This window comes from Camelus ferus, chromosome 7 (genome assembly GCF_009834535.1).
Source record: "Camelus ferus isolate YT-003-E chromosome 7, BCGSAC_Cfer_1.0, whole genome shotgun sequence".
Taxonomy (NCBI): Eukaryota; Metazoa; Chordata; class Mammalia; order Artiodactyla; family Camelidae; genus Camelus; species Camelus ferus.
This window is the reverse complement of record NC_045702.1, coordinates 39,259,946-39,276,802: the sequence shown is the minus strand read 5'-3', so window position 1 is coordinate 39,276,802 and position 16,857 is coordinate 39,259,946. Positions and strand designations below refer to the sequence as shown.

Below are 16,857 nucleotides of genomic sequence, written 5' to 3'. Positions count from 1 at the left end.
CAAGAAAGGCTTCTCAGAAAAAGTGGAACAACATAGGTTAAAAAAAAAAAAAAAAAGGGAACCAGCAGAGGAACATAGTAGGGGTCAAGGATAGAGGTTTAGACGAGCTAGCAGTTTTCCCTATTACATGTTTTCATCACACAGAGTACATTTGTCTCATAGCCCTTCTGATGATTATGATTAAATGTTTTTATAATGTAAGTTCCATGAAGGCAGAAACCACTTTCATATCTTTTTGACTCTCCAGTGCCTTATACAGTTAGTGTCTAGGCACTCATAAACATTTGTTGGGTGAACAAGGTCATTAGCCGTGACTAGAACATGGAGTACGTGGAATGACAGGATATCTGGAGAGGAAAGCAAGAGGCAGATACAGATCATGAAGTTGCTTATATGTTAAGTTTGGACTCTTATCCTAAAGATAATGGGGAACTATCAGCACAATCAGTTTTGTGTCTATAAAGAAAGACAGTATGAAGAGTAGTAGAACAGAAGCAAAGAGTAGCAGTGTCCCAGAAAAGTCAAAATGCAACCTGAGTAATTAGTGTGTTAGCGGAGGAAAGCAAGCTAGGCTGTTAGTAACTGCAGGTCCCACTCAAGGGATTATAGGTCTACCAGCCTGAGCGTCTGAGCACTTTGTTCTGCACCAATAATAAAACAAACAATAAAATCTAACTCTTGGTGAGTACTTATTATGTGCCAGGCACTTTATATTACCTCACTTAATCCTTACAACTATATGAGTTTGCTGCTGTCGTCTCCACCTTACAGTTGATGTGACTGAGGCACAGAAGTTAAGTAACTCACTCTAGATGACACTACTAATAAAATAGCAGAGCCAGGATGAAAACCTAGGCTGTCTGGCTCCAGAGTCTATGATTTTAATTACTCTGTTTTATTGCTTTCCTTCCTCCTAGCTGACTGCTTCCTTGTATCACTTCAAATCCAAGGAACTACTATATTATCTCAGCAACATGGTTTAAGTAGTACGAACAGGAAGGAAAAAGAGGTGATTTTTCTTCTCCCTTCTCCTGGGTTATCAGATAGGAAAAATATTTCCCAGGATACTCAGCAAAGTTCCTCCTATATCTTCTTGCCCAGGATAATGAGATTGCCGTAACTGGTTTTCAGACATGGATTGGGGTAGAGGGGGAAATACCCACTTTCTCTGAGCACATTGCTTTTCTTTATCTGGATAAAACTGTGGTTCTCTCAGCAAGGACAAAGTGGGTGAGATCACCAGCAAGACCACCAGCAATGCCTGCCACAAAGACAACCCATGAGACTAACATGGTAAATGAGAGTGTACTGGAGGAGGAGCACTGGACTGGGTTTCAGCCTCACCTTGCCATTCAGTAGCTGTATTTTCCTGGCAAGTTATTTAACCTCCCTGAGCATATTTCCTCATACAAAAAATGGGTATACTATACCTTAAGGTTGTATAAGGATTCAAGACAATATAAGTTAAGTGCCTAGCACACAGTAGTCACTTAGTAAGTGACAGTAATTAAAATTATGTTATTTTCCACATGTTAAATATAGAATTACCATATGGTCCAGCAATTCCACTTCTAGGTACGTACCCAAAAGAACTGAAAGCAAGGACTCAAGCAGATATTTGTATACCCATGTGCAGAACAGCATTATTTAAAATAGCCAAAAGGTGGGAACAAACAAACATCTATCAATGGATTATATGGAAAAACATGCGATGTATACACTGGGATATTAAATGGAATAGAATGTTATTCAGCCTTTAAAAAGAAGGAAACAAACACATGCTACAATATGGATAAACCCTGAAGACATTATACTGAGCGAAATAAACTAGACATAAAAGGACAAACATATGATTCCAAATTTTGATGCTTTTTCTGTGTCTTAAAACTGTGGGTTTTGCCCTTTGGTGTATCTCATAATTTTTTTCTAGCTATATAGATATAATACACTGGGTAAAGTACATCATGGGTACTGGCATAAGAACTGCTTTAAATAGTCCTTTAGCAATGTGGTGGTAAGGTATGGGGGCAGAGAAAGTATTCTATGTTCCTACGATTAGGTCTAATCTTTTAATGATCCTATAGCTCTGATTGTGAACTTCAACACATGCTTCTCTGTTCCAGCTCTCAACCTTTAGGTGGAATAGGACAGCTAGAGTGTGTGTACTTGAGAACTTTCCTTCCCAGATGCAGTTTAGGCTCTGAGAAAACCCCAGCAGGGCAGGCTCTGGTTAAATAGTTTCTCCTGAGCAGTTTCTCCTTGTTAAGAAGAACAGGATGATCTGGCATAGTTTAAAATGGTCATTTTTCCCCTGCCCCTGCTGAAAGCACTTGGGGATTATTCTCCAATGTATGCACCATGAGAAAATGATAGAGTTCCAGGAGGTGACACTCACAAAAGTGTGGGACCCCACCAATGACTGGGTCTCCCTGGAGTTTTTACTTCTCAGACTTGTCAACACCGAGCCTCCAGCAATTTGTCAGTTGTAATTCAGGTTTCCCTACTCAGGGCTGGTTCCCATAGAGGTTGCTACTCTTGGGCTTCTACAGTAAATTGTGATTCTCTATATTTGCCTGTCCTAGAATCAGCCATTTCTTCAAGCTCTGATTCCTTTTAATGGAAAATGGCATTTAGAAACCAAGATCTGAGGGCCAAGTGTGCTCCTTGTTCCTAAGGTATTATTGCTTTAGGCCCGCTCAGAAAACAGATGTATGCATATACATACACAAATATATACATGTAAATATATACATATATATATACACGCTCATTTATATATATACCTACATCTATCCGCATCTATATCTATGTACATATATACCATGAGTTCACATTAATATTTCTAATTCCAATCCGATGATAGTGAATTTCCATATTTGTAACTGTCTTCTTGTGAAAAATCTATCTCATAATGGGAGATTTCAAACACATCACTCAGTAAGTTATACATCAAGTAGACCAAAAATTAGTAAGGGTATAGAGAATTTGAACAGAAAAAAACTTTGATCTAAAGGGTATTTATAAATAAAGAACATCTAATAATTAGTAGATAAAACTTCAAGTTTACTGCAATCATTTCCAAAATCTGAATACTTATAAGTCTATAAGACAAGTCTAAACAAATATCAAATTATCGGTGACTTACAAATCATGTTCTTTGACCAAAATGCAATATAATTAGAAATCAATAATAAAATGTTAATCAAAATCTGATGTTTGTAAATTGAAAAACCTAGTTCGTAGGGTGAGGGGGAGGGTACAGCTCAGTGGTAGAGTGTGTGCTTAGCATGCATAAGGTCCTGGGTTCAATCCCCAGTATCTCCATTAAATAAATAAATAAACAAACCTAATTACCTCCTCCTTCCAAAAAAAAAAAAAAAAAAAAAAAAAAGGCTAAAAGGTACTGTGGAATACTACTTAGCAATAAAAAGGAGCAAAACATTAATGCATGCATTGATGCTCCCCAGAATTTTTTTTTAAAAAGAAAAACCTAATTCTGAGTAATTCAAGGATCATGAAAGAAAGCATATTGTAAATTTGAAAAAGAGCAAAGAATAGAAATTAGAAGGTATTTAGGAATAAATGACTATGAGAATGCTTCATAACACTTGTGAAATGCAACTAAAGAAGTATTTAAAGGAAATTTGTAGGTTTAAACATATAGATGTATAAGTAATAAAAAATCAAATTAATGAGCTAAATATCCAAGTCATAAGCTAGAAAAACAAACAACAGAGGAAACCCAAAGACATTTAAAGATAGAAATAAAAGAATAGTAATTACTACATAGGAAATAAAGGAGAGCAACAACAAAAAGGTTGGTTCTTGATAGGACTAATGAAATGGATATAGTTTTGAGCAAATTTATCAAGAAAAAATATAGAAGACAGAATTTTAAGAATCCAAATGGGGACATAGTTATAGATATCACAAGCACTTTTTAAAAATTAAAAGTTATGAAAAATTTTATACCTATAAATTAGAAAACTCAGACAAAAGGACAAATTCTTAGAAAAACTCAAGTCATCAGAACTAAATCAAGAAATGGAAAAACCAAACAGACTTATAAATATTAGATAAACTGCATCAGTAGCCAAGTCTACCTACAAAATAAAATACACAACATACTCTTTCAGAGAAGTCTACCAAACCTTCAAGGAATAAATAGATAATCCTTGTCTTATGCAAACTATTCTAGATGACAGAAAAAGAATGGCAAGTTATCTAGCTTATTTTATAAGGCTAGGATATCTTAAAGCCAAGAAAAGACAATATTAGAATTAAAAATTACAAAACAGTTGCACTTGTAGTCTTTTATTCCAAAATTCTAAATAAAATACCAGCAAATGGAATCCTGCAATGTATATTAAAACATATCAAGACCAAGTTGGGTATATCCTAAGACTACAAAGATTGTTTAATGAGAGAAAAATCTCTTAATGAATCTGTTTTATTAGCAGGATGAAGGAGAAAAAAAATATGATTATCTCAATAGATAAAGGAAAACCACTTGCTAAAAATCAATATTTATTCAAAAATTTAAAACTCCTCAGCCAATCTGGAATAAGAGACCCTACTATCTTGCTAAAGGGTATCTTGAAAATAATCTATAGTAATTCTTTTGGTGAATCATTAGAAATTAAGTACAAGATAATGCTGTCTGCTCTCAATTTTTTTAATTGAATATTGTGCTGAAGTTCTTACACTAAGACAAATAAGAGAAATGAGAAGATATTCATTGAAAAGGAAGAAACAAAACTGTCATCTGTAGATGATTTGAATGTTCACAGAAAATCTAGTCAAATCCACAAAAAAACCTGAAACTAAAGAGTTCAGCAAAGTTGCTGAAATATAAAATCACTATGTAAATACAATAGTATTCCTATATACCACCAACAGAGTTAGAAAATGTCATTTAAATAAAAGAAATAATTTTCAATAGCAAGAAAAACTATACCTCTACAAGATAAATTAGAATATTGTATTTAAGATTTATCCATGGAAACAGATGTGATTCTAGTTCATTCATTTAACTTCTGTATTAAATTCCATAATCTATCTATACTACAATTTATTATCCATTCTCTTGTTTCTTGGACATTTAGATGGTTTTCAATTTTTTTATGTTGAGTAAATGCTATTCCAACATTTTAAATAAATGGCTCTGTGTATATGCAAGATTTGTTTTCTAGAATATTTCTATAAATAGAACTGCTGGTTCATGGGGGCATGGCACATTGCCAACTTCTTTAGATACTGTCCACTTGCTCTCCAAAGTGATTTTACCAATTTACACTCTCACGAGTATTGTACACATGTTCCTGTCACTCCACTTCCTCCTTATCCCTTGGTGTCAGACTTATTTTTCCCACCAATATCATAGTAATGAATGGCATCTTATTGCAAATACCACAAGAATGTAGGCTCCTTAGGAACTATAATTTCATTTTTCTTCCCTGCTGTTTCCCTAGGGCTAGAATTGTACTAGTACCATCATAGGGACTCAAATTTTGTGGATGGAATGAGTGACTGAAGGACTACTAGTGAGGTTGAGTGAGGCTCTTTAGGTATGGAAAGCAAGACTGTCATTATACTTGTGTTTAAAATTTCTACATGAAATTAGCATTCAGTTGAGGGGAAAGTAGAAATTACTCTGCTTTAATGAGAGACAAAGACTATCAAACTCAAAATGAAGGTGACACTGACCACTCAAACACTAGAAAAGGCATTGGATCTGGGAATCCAAAGACCTCAGCCCATTCCCCTTCCAACTAGTAGGACTGCTATCTAACATATATGGACAGATTATTTAACCTCCCTGAATCTCAGGTGTTCTCATCTTAAAATAGAGATGATGACAATAATAACACCCATTTGGAATTCTGAGCAGAGAACACACAGTTTACCAGCTGGACTTAAATGCAAAAATAGCAACCACCATCTAACCTCAGACACCCTACCCAACACAAAATGCCTCAGTTGGCACAAAAACATCCATACATCAGAGGTCAAGTTGGAATCTATGGACCAGATAGTACCACTCTATATTTCATCCTTGATACCTTCTAGCACTGCCTCAAACTCAAAGTTTACAGTTGGCTGGCATTTCTGGGACATTTTCATTCCAGTCTTTCTCTCTGCTGACCTACCTACCAACCCTCTCAACTAAGTAACCTGGAAGCCTTGTTTGGCTAAACACAAAACACCATATCCCTCACTCTATTTCCTGAATAGTGATTGAAGCTTGTTCCCTCCCAAGGACACTCCTGTCCTGAGCTGCCATCATAAGGAGGTTCTTCATTCTCCCAATGTCCATGCACTCCAGGGCTGAGACATGGCCACTAGCTTGCAGCAGATCCAAGTTTTCTGGAGATTGAATATTATAAAATTTGGGGGACTCTAAGAAAAACATCAGATTATGAATACAAACATCTTGTGATGTTTCTATCTGTCATCGTGCTGGTCACTCTGCCACACTGATTGAAGACATGGAAACCTCTAAAGGACTATAATAGGAAGGAAATGAAATGAAGCAGGACCCCGTGGGGTCCTCCTGGGTACAAAAGCCCTTCTATGTCTCCTGTTTTTTGTCTGTAGAAAAAGGCTATAGCCTCCTAGATCTTCCGTGAGTTCCAAAGAGCAGATTCAAACAGTCACACTAGGGAAATGAGGGAACGCAGAAACAAAAAAATCAAGTGCAACATAATCTTTTCCATGATTGTCAGCTTAAACTAATGCCTTGATTTATGACCCCCAACTGTCGAGATAATGTCCTGTGGCTTCAAATAGCTTCCCCAAATAGACTTAAAATTGATGACACCAGGAGGATCAATTAAGAGCTGAAGCTCCTAGAGGGGGAGGGTATAGCTCAGGTGGTAGAGCGTGTGCTTAGTGTGTATGAGGTCTTGGGTTCAATCCCCAATACCACCTCTAAAAATAAGTTAAACCTAATTACCTCCCCCTCCAAAAGAGAAAAATAAAAAACTGTAGCTCCTGAACCATCATGAAAGCTCTAATAATAAAATACCTCAACCATCACTTTTGCTCTCATCTAGAAGGAAGTTAAGGGATCAAAAGAACATAATTAACTAGTTTGCTTTGTAGGAACACACAGGTTGATCAAGTCACAGGAAGCCAAAAGTCTGCAATTGAGGTCTTATCAGGAAGCAGAAATCACAAAGACCCTTTACCTTTGTTGCCTTTAAAAACTTTGCGCCCAGACAAGTCTAGGTCTCCCATCTTCCAGCTTGGTGCCTCCTTGACTAATTAATCTTTCTTTGCTCCAAACTCCGACATTTTGGTTTGTTTGGCCTCAGAGAGTGTGTTAGGCACACGAACCTGGGTTCGACAACACAGGGGGTGACATCCAAAGCTCCAGCCTCCCTGATCTTTTCCTTCCTTAGCACCAATGACCTTCACACCCTCAAGACTTCAGCAAACCACTATAAATGGCCACCCTGGGGACCTAGTTATATCTTACAACTGGTCCAAATCTGAAATCCTAAATTTCAGATTTCCATTCTGACCACAAACCCCCTCCTCTAGCTCTTTCATTCTCATTTATAAGATCTCCATTACTTTTGCATCATTTGATGAGCTCCTCTCAGACAGGACTTTCTCTTCCTGATTGTATGCTAGGCCACTAAGTAGGGTGAGGAGAGGCACCTGAGGAGCACAATTTTAGGAGGCACCCAACACTCACGGTCACCCAAGTGCAGGGTATACATTATGTGCCATGATGTGCGACTTTAATTTCTCACCATTATACTGAACATTCAACTCTTATCTTGTCTTTCCACAAGCCCTGCAAAACCAGTCCTTGATCCATCCAATCATTATGTCTCTCCCAAGAAACTGAAAGTGCCTGAGTGACATACCACTGCAGGTGAGGACCAACACAAATTACTGAATCTCACCCCATGTCAGCCCCCAACTCTACCAGCAGCCCTTCTGCAGGTCTGTAGATTACTTTCTCCATTCCATGAGTCAGTATGGCAGGTATTGTTATACCATTCCTGCCCCTCTTAACTGAAGATATAATAATAACAAGGTCATCAGATGCTAATATACTTAAATTTCTGTCTTCAGGACTTCATCTCCCTCCTTCATCTCCTGTCTCTCCATCTCCCGGATAAAGATGCCGCAATCCCTTTCTTTCAAAAACAAAAAGAAAAATCCACAATCCTCCTTACAACTCCACGACTCCCGTTCACGAGATACTGTCCTACGTTTTCCCTTCCTCTCCGGTACAGAGTACTCTGTACGTGCCAGCTTCCCGTTCTAACTGCCCGTCTATCACCCACAGACGACTTCCAGCGCCTTTCCGTCCCACCACTTGCCCCCACCAATGGGTCCTAACTGCCAGAGCCCCCTCCCCCGAGATGTTGCTCTCCTTAGCTTTCAGGCTTGTTCACCCTGCTGTGTGACTGACTCTTCCTTCTCTCAGGTCTGTCCTCCGTCCAAGTTGGTCTCCTTCCTCTCTGCTTCCCCTCGGCAGGCTCCTTCCTTAAGTGTCAGAGGCTTTAGGCCCCAGGAAGGAAGGAGACAGGAGCTCAGAGAAGTGGCCATGACCTGACCTAACTCAACACACTCAGAGGAGGAGACAGTCCGGGAGAACCAAGGGGATAGGAAGGGCTTCATTTTCTAGAAAAGCTAAGGCCAATGTGCCTACGCGCACAAAGGATGTGCAGAAGGGAGGACTAGGGGTTCACCTGGGTGCAGTGTGTAGAGGACTGCTCTCCTCCACCAAGTCTCAGCACCGGCTTCTTCAGGGCTTTTAGAGGCATCCGCCGGCCCAGAGAGCTCACACAGGGCGCATGCGTGCAGGAACGGCTGAGGGGCGGGGCCTGCAGAAGCTGCACGTGCCCGCCCTGCAGAAGCTGCACGTGCCCGCCCTGCAGCGCCTGAAAAGGCAGGAGCGCAGGAGCGACGATCAGGCATAAGGTCTCGGATCACAAGAGATCAGACCAGCGCGGGTCGTGCGCCACCATATAAGGCTCCCAATCGCAGACGTCGAGCTAGAGCAGGTTGGTGTCCCGAATGGGAGCGCGGGTTGCAGGGGTCGCGAACAGACTGGCCTGCTGGGAAGGGGGCTTTGGGAGACATGGAGCCCAGAGCCTGGACTGCGGGACTAAGGAGGGTTTCGGGCCAATGAGAGGGCAGCGCAGCCTGGGTCTAAGCCTTTTCTTTCAGCGTAACCGCTGCTGGAGGTCCCTGGCTTTTGGCACCCAGCACTGGGTCTCCCCGCACCTCCAAGGACTCATCTCCCCAAGGTGCTGCTGCCTGGGGAGCCGAGACTTCCTCAGCACAACGAAGGCCTTGGCCCCTGGGCGTCGCTCCCCTGGTCCTAACACAGGGCAGCGCCCCGAGTCCCCATCCCAGGTGAGCGGGGAAGAGAAGGTAAGGGAACTTAACCCAGGCGGTTCTGATGTGGGGCAAGGATGGCTTTCTTCCTTCAGTGCACTTTACAGAGCCGACCGCGGCTGTCCTTCCTAACCACTAACACCTGTTTTTCAGCCTGGAAAATGAACTCTTCAGGAAACAACGAACATTTTGAGGGCAGTAACTCCAGACCTTTCTTTTATGTACACACCATGGCCCAGCAGCCTCACCTGGGTTCTTGGTACCAGAATCCCACCTGCAATGCATTCTCCGCTTCCGGAACAGGTAAGGAATCTGAATCCCCAAAGAGGCTCAGTGGGATTAAGAACCCTCCCTATAAACCAAAGCCTGAAGGTTTTCTAACACTTTTATCCATTACCTCCCTTTCCTCACCCAGTGCTCATACTGTGGCAGCACAGGGGGCAGTGTTTGCAGTTTAATAGGAAACATTTGAATTCCAACTATATGCCAGTTACTCTGCTAAATACTAGAAACAGGGTCTCTCATTTGACTTCAATTCATGAGCTAGGTCTTGTTGCTGTCCTTCCTTTCCAACTGGGAGAACTGAGGCTTCCAGTCAGTGACTGTCCCAGGGACACACAGTAGTCCAACAAAAGTCTCATCATATTCTGAGACCAGTCTGTTGGAAGAGGTACTTTAAAGTTCCTAGTTCCTGTAATTTTTTTCAACAAGGCCTCAAGATTCTAAAAGCTAGTATGGTGAGGTCAGAAGACTACTCTGGAGGAAGAATGAAAAGCTAGACTTGAAAATGTTTGGAAGGGAGACATCTAGGATTTCACTCAGTACATGGTGGGAAGAGGCTTTAGGGAGTCAGGGAGATCTGTGGGGTGATTCTGCCATCTCACACCTCCCAGTAGGAAAGAAAATGTTAACTTGCTCTTCTGAGTATTCTGCTGTAGGTAAAGTATGTTGTATATATTATGCAACTTTTCCAAATATAAAACTAGGTGTGATGAGGAGAGCTTCTGAATTCACCAGTCACTGTTTCCAGCTGAATAGTAGTCAGTCTGAGCAAGAGGGAACTGTGCCAGTTTATGCCTGTGACCTGTAATTCTTCACCGTGTCTCTACCTGGCAGATGTTGGGCCAGCACCTCCACATGAGCCAATTCCTTCAAGAGATCTTGCTTATAAACATTCTGTTGGCTCTGTATAGGGGTGTACTGGCTGAATGTTGACTGGCTGCAGGAGACAAAATGGCTGTCATATTCTTTTCCTAGGTTTCAGAAATGGAAGTCTGTATTTTCTATATCCTGTGGTGCTCAATGAGTATCCTGGCTTCCTCGTCCCTCAATCCCCATTGCCTACCACTCTTAACCGAAGACCTATAGTCCCTATATTTTATAACACAGCACAATTCCGACAATATAGTGGCTATGGGAAAAAAATGAAAACGAAACACACACAAACTGAACCTCAACAGGCTGAAAACACAAATAAAAAACAAGACATGCACTCAGAAGGCGTCAGCTATGACATAGGAAGGGTGACCAGTATCCCTGTTACTAATATTGACATTGAAATGGACAACATTCCTCAAGAAACAGATGGGGCTTTGACATCTGTTGCCCAGAAGAGGGAGCTACACGGCAAAAGCCCTTCTAGTAACACTCTGTATAGAAATGCAACTCAAGGAAGCTGTGCATCCGAGAAAGAGCAAAGGAGGCTAGAACAGGGCAAAGGATCCCCTATAATAAAATTCTGGAAATCGTTGAAAGAAACTGTGGGTTTGTATGACATGGTTTATGGTAAAGCCATGACAGAGAACGTGAAACAACACAATGAGATTTCACAGAGTTCCTGTGAAAGTAGAGGTGTGCTCTATAACCTTCAGGAGGGTGAAGACCACATTGTATATAAAGATGAACACAGAGCTGTCCAGTTGGAGGAGCATCTTGATGTTGTAAGAAGTGAGGAGATGTTACAGTCAGGATCTATCATGGAGATGAACTTGGCTGAAGAAAATAAGCGGTATGCAGTTGTTTCCCAGAACTCACCACCTCCAAATGCAGTAAAAGACAGGGCTGAGATCCAGAATACCCTGAACTCAAAGCTGTACCAGTCCACTGGAGATGTCAACAAGCTTCAGCAGGAAGGGCCAGTCTGTGCCAGTTTGGAAGCAGGTAATGACCCAAGCCTACATTCAGGATCTCAGAAACTCCTTACTGTATGGGGAAGTGTGCCAGAGAACAGTAGTGGGATCTGTGGGTCCCCTGAGAATGTGGGTGAAGAGGAAGAGGTAGACAGCAGTAGCTGTGAGGGGTGCGTTCCCTCCCCTGCTTGGTTGGCCCAGTTCAACAAAGTAGATGAGGGCATCCAGTGCGGTATGACTTGTTGGTATGAGGTACAGTCTGAGAAATCCCAGGAGCCTTCCCCAGAAAGCAGCAGAAAGGGAACAGGGCAGATGGGGAGTGGGAACCAGGATGAAGATGAAGATGATGGGGTGGAGAGGAATAGCTGTGAGGGGCACAGTCCCTCCCTTACACGGTTGTCCCAGTCGAACAAAGTAGATGAGGGCAGCCAGTGTGATATGAGTTGGTATGAAGCACAGCTTGAGAAATCCCCCCAGCAAATGCCCTCCAGAGGTGATGAGACATCCCCAGGCTGCAAAACCAAGGGATCATGGGAAAAAACAGTCACGAATAGGAAATTAAGTGCAGATAAGGGTGAAAAGATTATGAATGATGAGATGGGGGAGGTGTATAATGAGAACTTCAAAAGGTGTGCAAAGACTAAAAAGACTGTGAGAGGCAGGAAGCTCAAAGACCTGAGCAGCTTCTCAAATGTTAAGACAGCCTATTTGTTGAAGAAAAGTGCTGCCTTGAACATTGTGCTTCCTGAGGATTCAGAAGACTCTGAGTTGGAAGAGGAAGTTGAAGATGAAATGGAGGAGGTAGAATGCCTCCTTGAAGTGAGTCCACAGGGCCCTCTGACATCTTTCAAAGGGAGGTTTTATCAGGACCCTGGCAGGATAATCTGGATGCCACCTGAGAGCTCTGTCCGTCCCCAACTTATTGTCTGGCCCACCGGAAATAAGTACAAGTTAAAGCATGGTGAATATGAGCGCATCCCTGTGGTTTACAAGGTGAAAGGACAGGATGGCTGTGACAGCATTGGTGGCAGGCTCCGAGGCAAACACACCATGGCCAAGCAGGAGGGACTGGAGTCCAAGAGACCCTCTCACAAATCATTGGAATGTAAGTGCCTGGTGGGTTCATATCCTATTTGGTTGTCCGTGGTGGTTCCATACTGGGTCCTGGATCCATAGGTAGCCATAAATCAGTAGTGTTTCTCCATTTTGTAAGTGTGTTGTCACTTAAGCTGTAGGTGCATATAATCATATTCAAAGAGAATCCCAAGTTAGAGTTCCTGCATTCTAGGAAATTGTGCAGTAATTGGAAACAAAAAGTGCTCTAGTAGAAGGTGGTAGGGAGCTGGGTAATGGTGGTAAAGGAGAGTTGGGCTGAGATAGAAAAGGAGGGAAGGACATGGATCTTGCTGGACTCCTGAGAATGGGCAGTCCATGTGGAGGCAGAGAATTTGAACAGATTTAGATTCTGTGGCTTGGAGATAAAAGAGGAGAAAGTTTGGAGTGGGAATGCAGACAGTAGCATGAGCTCAAACGGGCAGCCAGGGCAGGATTCAGCTTGGGACCATGCTGCCAGAGGGGAGACTTCTGAGGAATTAGGAAAGAGGGTAAGGAGGATGGGGTAAAGTTGTACTGTTTCTCTTCACTTACAGAATTTAGTCCTGTAGGCAATAAGGAGCTAATCCAGATTGAGTAGAGAAATGAGACAAATGTGCTGTAGGAATCTTCAATTAGCAGTATTTTATAGGAGGAATTAGAGTGCAGTGTGCCTGTATGGATGAAAACCAGTTTCATTCAACAGAGTGTGGTAATTCAACAAAACAAAAGTGGTGAGGGTCCTAACTTACATGGAAGTAAAAGAGAGAGACATGTGAGAGGACTGACACAACTGAATCTTAAGAAAAGGGCTGGAGTTTGAACTTGGGAAGAGAAGGTGTTTTGCTTTTCTGCATGGGTTGTAAGGGGAGGAGTGTAAAATGATGAGATTGAGGGACTGGACCAGCAGCTCATCCACACCTGGTTGAAGCTTGAGTTCGGACCACCCTATGACTGGTGAGGACAGGGCTGACAGGAGTGGGGAGGGCTCGAAGGAGAGCTTTGCGGGTGATTACATCTGGGGTGCAAAGAATGAAGCAAAGCAAGTAAGTGAAGAATGGGATGCATGAGGGCCCCAGGGAAGTTTACCTTCCAGTCTTAATCCCAAACCCTTAGACTTATGAAATACTTAAGCCTACCTAGTCTACTTAAAAATTGAGATATTGTCTTAACTCTTGGCTGTTGTCATGACGTTGATTCATGCTCAGTGATTTGGAAGGGGTTTTAATTTTAATTTTTATTTTTGGAAGGGTTTTTAAAAAACAGGGTGACTTTACAATATGAGTGGAGTTTTTTGCTTTGGTATGTTTACTCTCTGTTTATAAAAGAGGGCAAGAGAGAATGTTCTGGGCCACTGTGCTTTACAGATCCTCAAGCATGAATGTAAGCTCTGTAATGAATGGGAGCATTCCAGATGTGTGAGCCCTAGATCACAATGTCTAACCCTGCAAAATGAATCAACTTAAAACACTGGCTGCCTTACCTTTAGTGTTCTCAAAGTCCTACTTGCTTCTGCATTCCTATGTCATTTCCCATCAGTGTGTATATGAATCTTTTTCTATCCTGGGAAATAACATTGCTTGGAAATTTACCCTCCTCACCCTCAGTACTGTAGTTTGCTAGTTTTGAGCACTATCTCCTTTGGCTATGTCTGAAGGAGAGTCCCACTGAGTAGTCCTGTGAAGAAGATAATGAGAGCTTCAATTTACTCTAGGCTACACAGCCAAGATTTTAATTTCCAGGCTGAAGGGTCTCTTCTATAAATTGTGTCTATTACTATTTTGTCAGATATTTTTTGCTGCCAAGAACTATAGAATGGTATAGCATAGACTCATGAAAAATAGGTCATTTTCTTAAAAGATGTGTTTTTGAATTTTTTTTTCCTTTTGGTTTTTAAGCAACTTGGATTATTTAATGTATGAATGTCCTTATTCCCTCAGGTAACTGTGAGAAATCAAAAAGCAAGGTACCTTACAAAGCAACAGAGGTTCGAGGCAGATGCTATAAAGTTTAGGAAATACCGAGCAGATCTAGAGGTTGGTATCTATCCTGTGTCAAGTGTCTTATGATTTGATTTTTGGACTTTATTTGTTAGGGGTTTCCTCCTTGGTGCCTGTTCTGCCCTCCAAAGCTAACACTGCTTATGCGCAGTGACAAACAGCAGCATTCTAAGTGGGTAACAGATAAACCTTGTAGATCCCAGCTTAGAAAATCACAGTCAAAGCCTTTCAGTTCTATGGAATGTTTTTTTATGCTGGTTTTCACATTTGATCCCGATGCTATTAATGGTAGTATATTGTGGGTTATATGGGATTTTGTAAGTTACCCGGCAGCTTCACCCTTAGTGTACTAGTTTAGAGCTGGGTACTGGAAGCTCAGCATCTCCCTTCAGGGGCAGTAGCCTCACAGGCTTCCCTGCACACTGAGTCTTGGCATTGCGTATCCCTGTCTCACTTCAAACCTTAGTCTTGGAGCGGTGGCTTGACGGCCGTTTAAAGGTCATTCCTGCCCTACAGTGTTATAAAGGGAAGAGTGATAACTAAGTTCAGGCAAAACCTTCAGCTTTATCCTAAAAATGGAAACTAAAGATATTGGTAATGATTCTCTGTATAACATCTTGTCTGTTACACAACCGATTTAACAAATGTATTCCATTGTTATTTCATAGGAAACAAATTGCTAAATTCCAGCTACAAGGAAGAGCTAAATATTGCATCATCACATGCTTGCTCTCGATTGAATTACTAAAATGTTATACTAAAAAAACAAGATAACGTGACATTGTAAAGCCTTTGGAATTGTAAGTTGTAAAACAGCAAATAAATGGAATTGCAAAAGTCTGTGATTCTTAAGCATTTTCTTCTCCTCTCAAAATGGCCAGATCACTTAAGACAATACTTACAGAACTGGGTGATTCATGAATAGTTCTGTCTGTCATCTCCAGGGACCTTCAGATGAGGAGAAAAGGATGGTGGGGTTGAGGACAGAATAAAAAGATTAAGCATTCCCCATCAAGAGGAACTACCCTGGGGACAGAGAGGATGTTGACTCATTGTTTATAAGTGGAGGCCACACAGATGGGTATGTCCAGGGGTGGCCTGTAGAATCATATGTTCTGTACTTTCAACTAGTGTGCACTCCTAAGAATAAAAGTTGCTTTAGGCAAACAAAAGATCTTTATACTCAGAACCTAGGACCCAGATGGTCCATTTGTGGAATCAGTCTTCTCTCAATACATGATACAGGTTAAGTCTATGACTACTTGTCAAAAAGACTTGTGTGGCTGGATGGTTGGACACCCTCCCAAGGTTGGCAGATGTGAGAGGATGGGGGTGCCTCCAAGAAAGGTTCTCTGGGTGACAGTAAGGACATGGATGGGTCCACTCAGTGTTGCTTCTAAGTTACCCTGTGATGAAACTGTCCTATAGAAAAATGTTCTTTAACTCCAGATATTAACCAAGTACCCCTCAAGATGGATTAAGGAGATGGTAAAAAGTGATTAAGTGCTACATTTTTTCAGGTAAGAAGCATAGGATAGTGTTTCCAAGGCTGGTCTTATGAGGCCTATGACTTTGCCTAACACTTACTTAAAGATTTCATTTAGATACTATAGGAAAATACCTCTCACCCCTATCCCCACCCAGGGCCGGATTAGTGACACTCCTATGTGTTCCAGCATCACCTGTGTTTTCGCCTCCATAGCCTATTTCATGACATGACATGTGAGACTTGTAACATTCTTACTCTCATCAAGGGAGACCATGTATTTAGGGCCATGGATTATTATAGCCAACGCAGTATCCCTATGGAAGAGTATACGGCCTGGTACATCACATGTACTCAAGTATTTGTGAATGAACGGCTTCGTGTTAATCTGTTAGATTAGCAAATCTGGCCTTGTGGGTTGGACCCTTGAAGGTGGGCAAGATGGTAATGCCAGTATAAGGAAGAAGCAGCACAAACAGAAAGTAGAGTACCAAAGAACACTTTTCCTGCTTTTTAAGCTTTCCCACAGTCTTGCCTTTATCCTAGAGGACAGATGAAAAGTCAAGTGCAAGTTTGGAAAATGGAGACCAAAATGAAGACAAACTCCTCTACGGTTTCATCTTCCCAAGCAGCCATCATACCTCTGTGGCAGGTTGAGTTCCTTAGGACCAAACTCTGAGATTAGGGTGCAGGAAATTTAATGGCAAATGCTTTAGAGGATTACGTCTCTGAGAAGACAAAGAAAGCATGATTAAGCAGAGAAAGGAGTCTGGGTGTGATGCAGTCA

At 41.5% G+C, this 16,857-nt stretch overlaps 1 protein-coding gene across 8 annotated transcripts; it reads left to right on the top strand.

Moving 5' to 3' along the window:
- Positions 1-802: 802 nt before the first annotated feature.
- On the top strand, positions 803-15,424 carry LOC106730017. Of its 8 annotated transcripts, none has more exons than XM_032483746.1 (7): positions 803-1,009; positions 7,803-7,885; positions 8,772-9,026; positions 9,193-9,666; positions 10,621-12,597; positions 14,525-14,620; positions 15,253-15,424. In XM_032483746.1, the coding sequence occupies exons 4-6, from the start codon at positions 9,441-9,443 to the stop codon at positions 14,596-14,598; spliced, it is 2,277 nt and encodes a 758-aa protein (XP_032339637.1). In that variant the 5' UTR covers positions 803-1,009; positions 7,803-7,885; positions 8,772-9,026; positions 9,193-9,440; the 3' UTR covers positions 14,599-14,620; positions 15,253-15,424. The 8 variants fall into 8 exon arrangements, with proteins under 8 accessions (XP_032339637.1, XP_032339635.1, XP_032339636.1 ...); XM_032483744.1 differs by having other exon boundaries at positions 803-1,293; XM_032483745.1 differs by lacking the exon at positions 803-1,009 and having other exon boundaries at positions 7,730-7,885.
- The last annotated feature ends 1,433 nt before the right edge of the window (positions 15,425-16,857 follow it).

Excerpts from the sequence above, each read along its gene's own strand:
- LOC106730017 (XM_032483746.1), top strand. The coding sequence starts at position 9,441 with ATGGCTTTCTTCCTTCAGTGCACTTTACAGAGCCGACCGCGGCTGTCC. Across the intron at positions 9,667-10,620 it reads ATTCTCCGCTTCCGGAACAG|GTTTCAGAAATGGAAGTCTG; the intron begins GTAAGGAATCTG and ends TTCTTTTCCTAG. Across the intron at positions 12,598-14,524 it reads CTCTCACAAATCATTGGAAT|GTAACTGTGAGAAATCAAAA; the intron begins GTAAGTGCCTGG and ends TTATTCCCTCAG.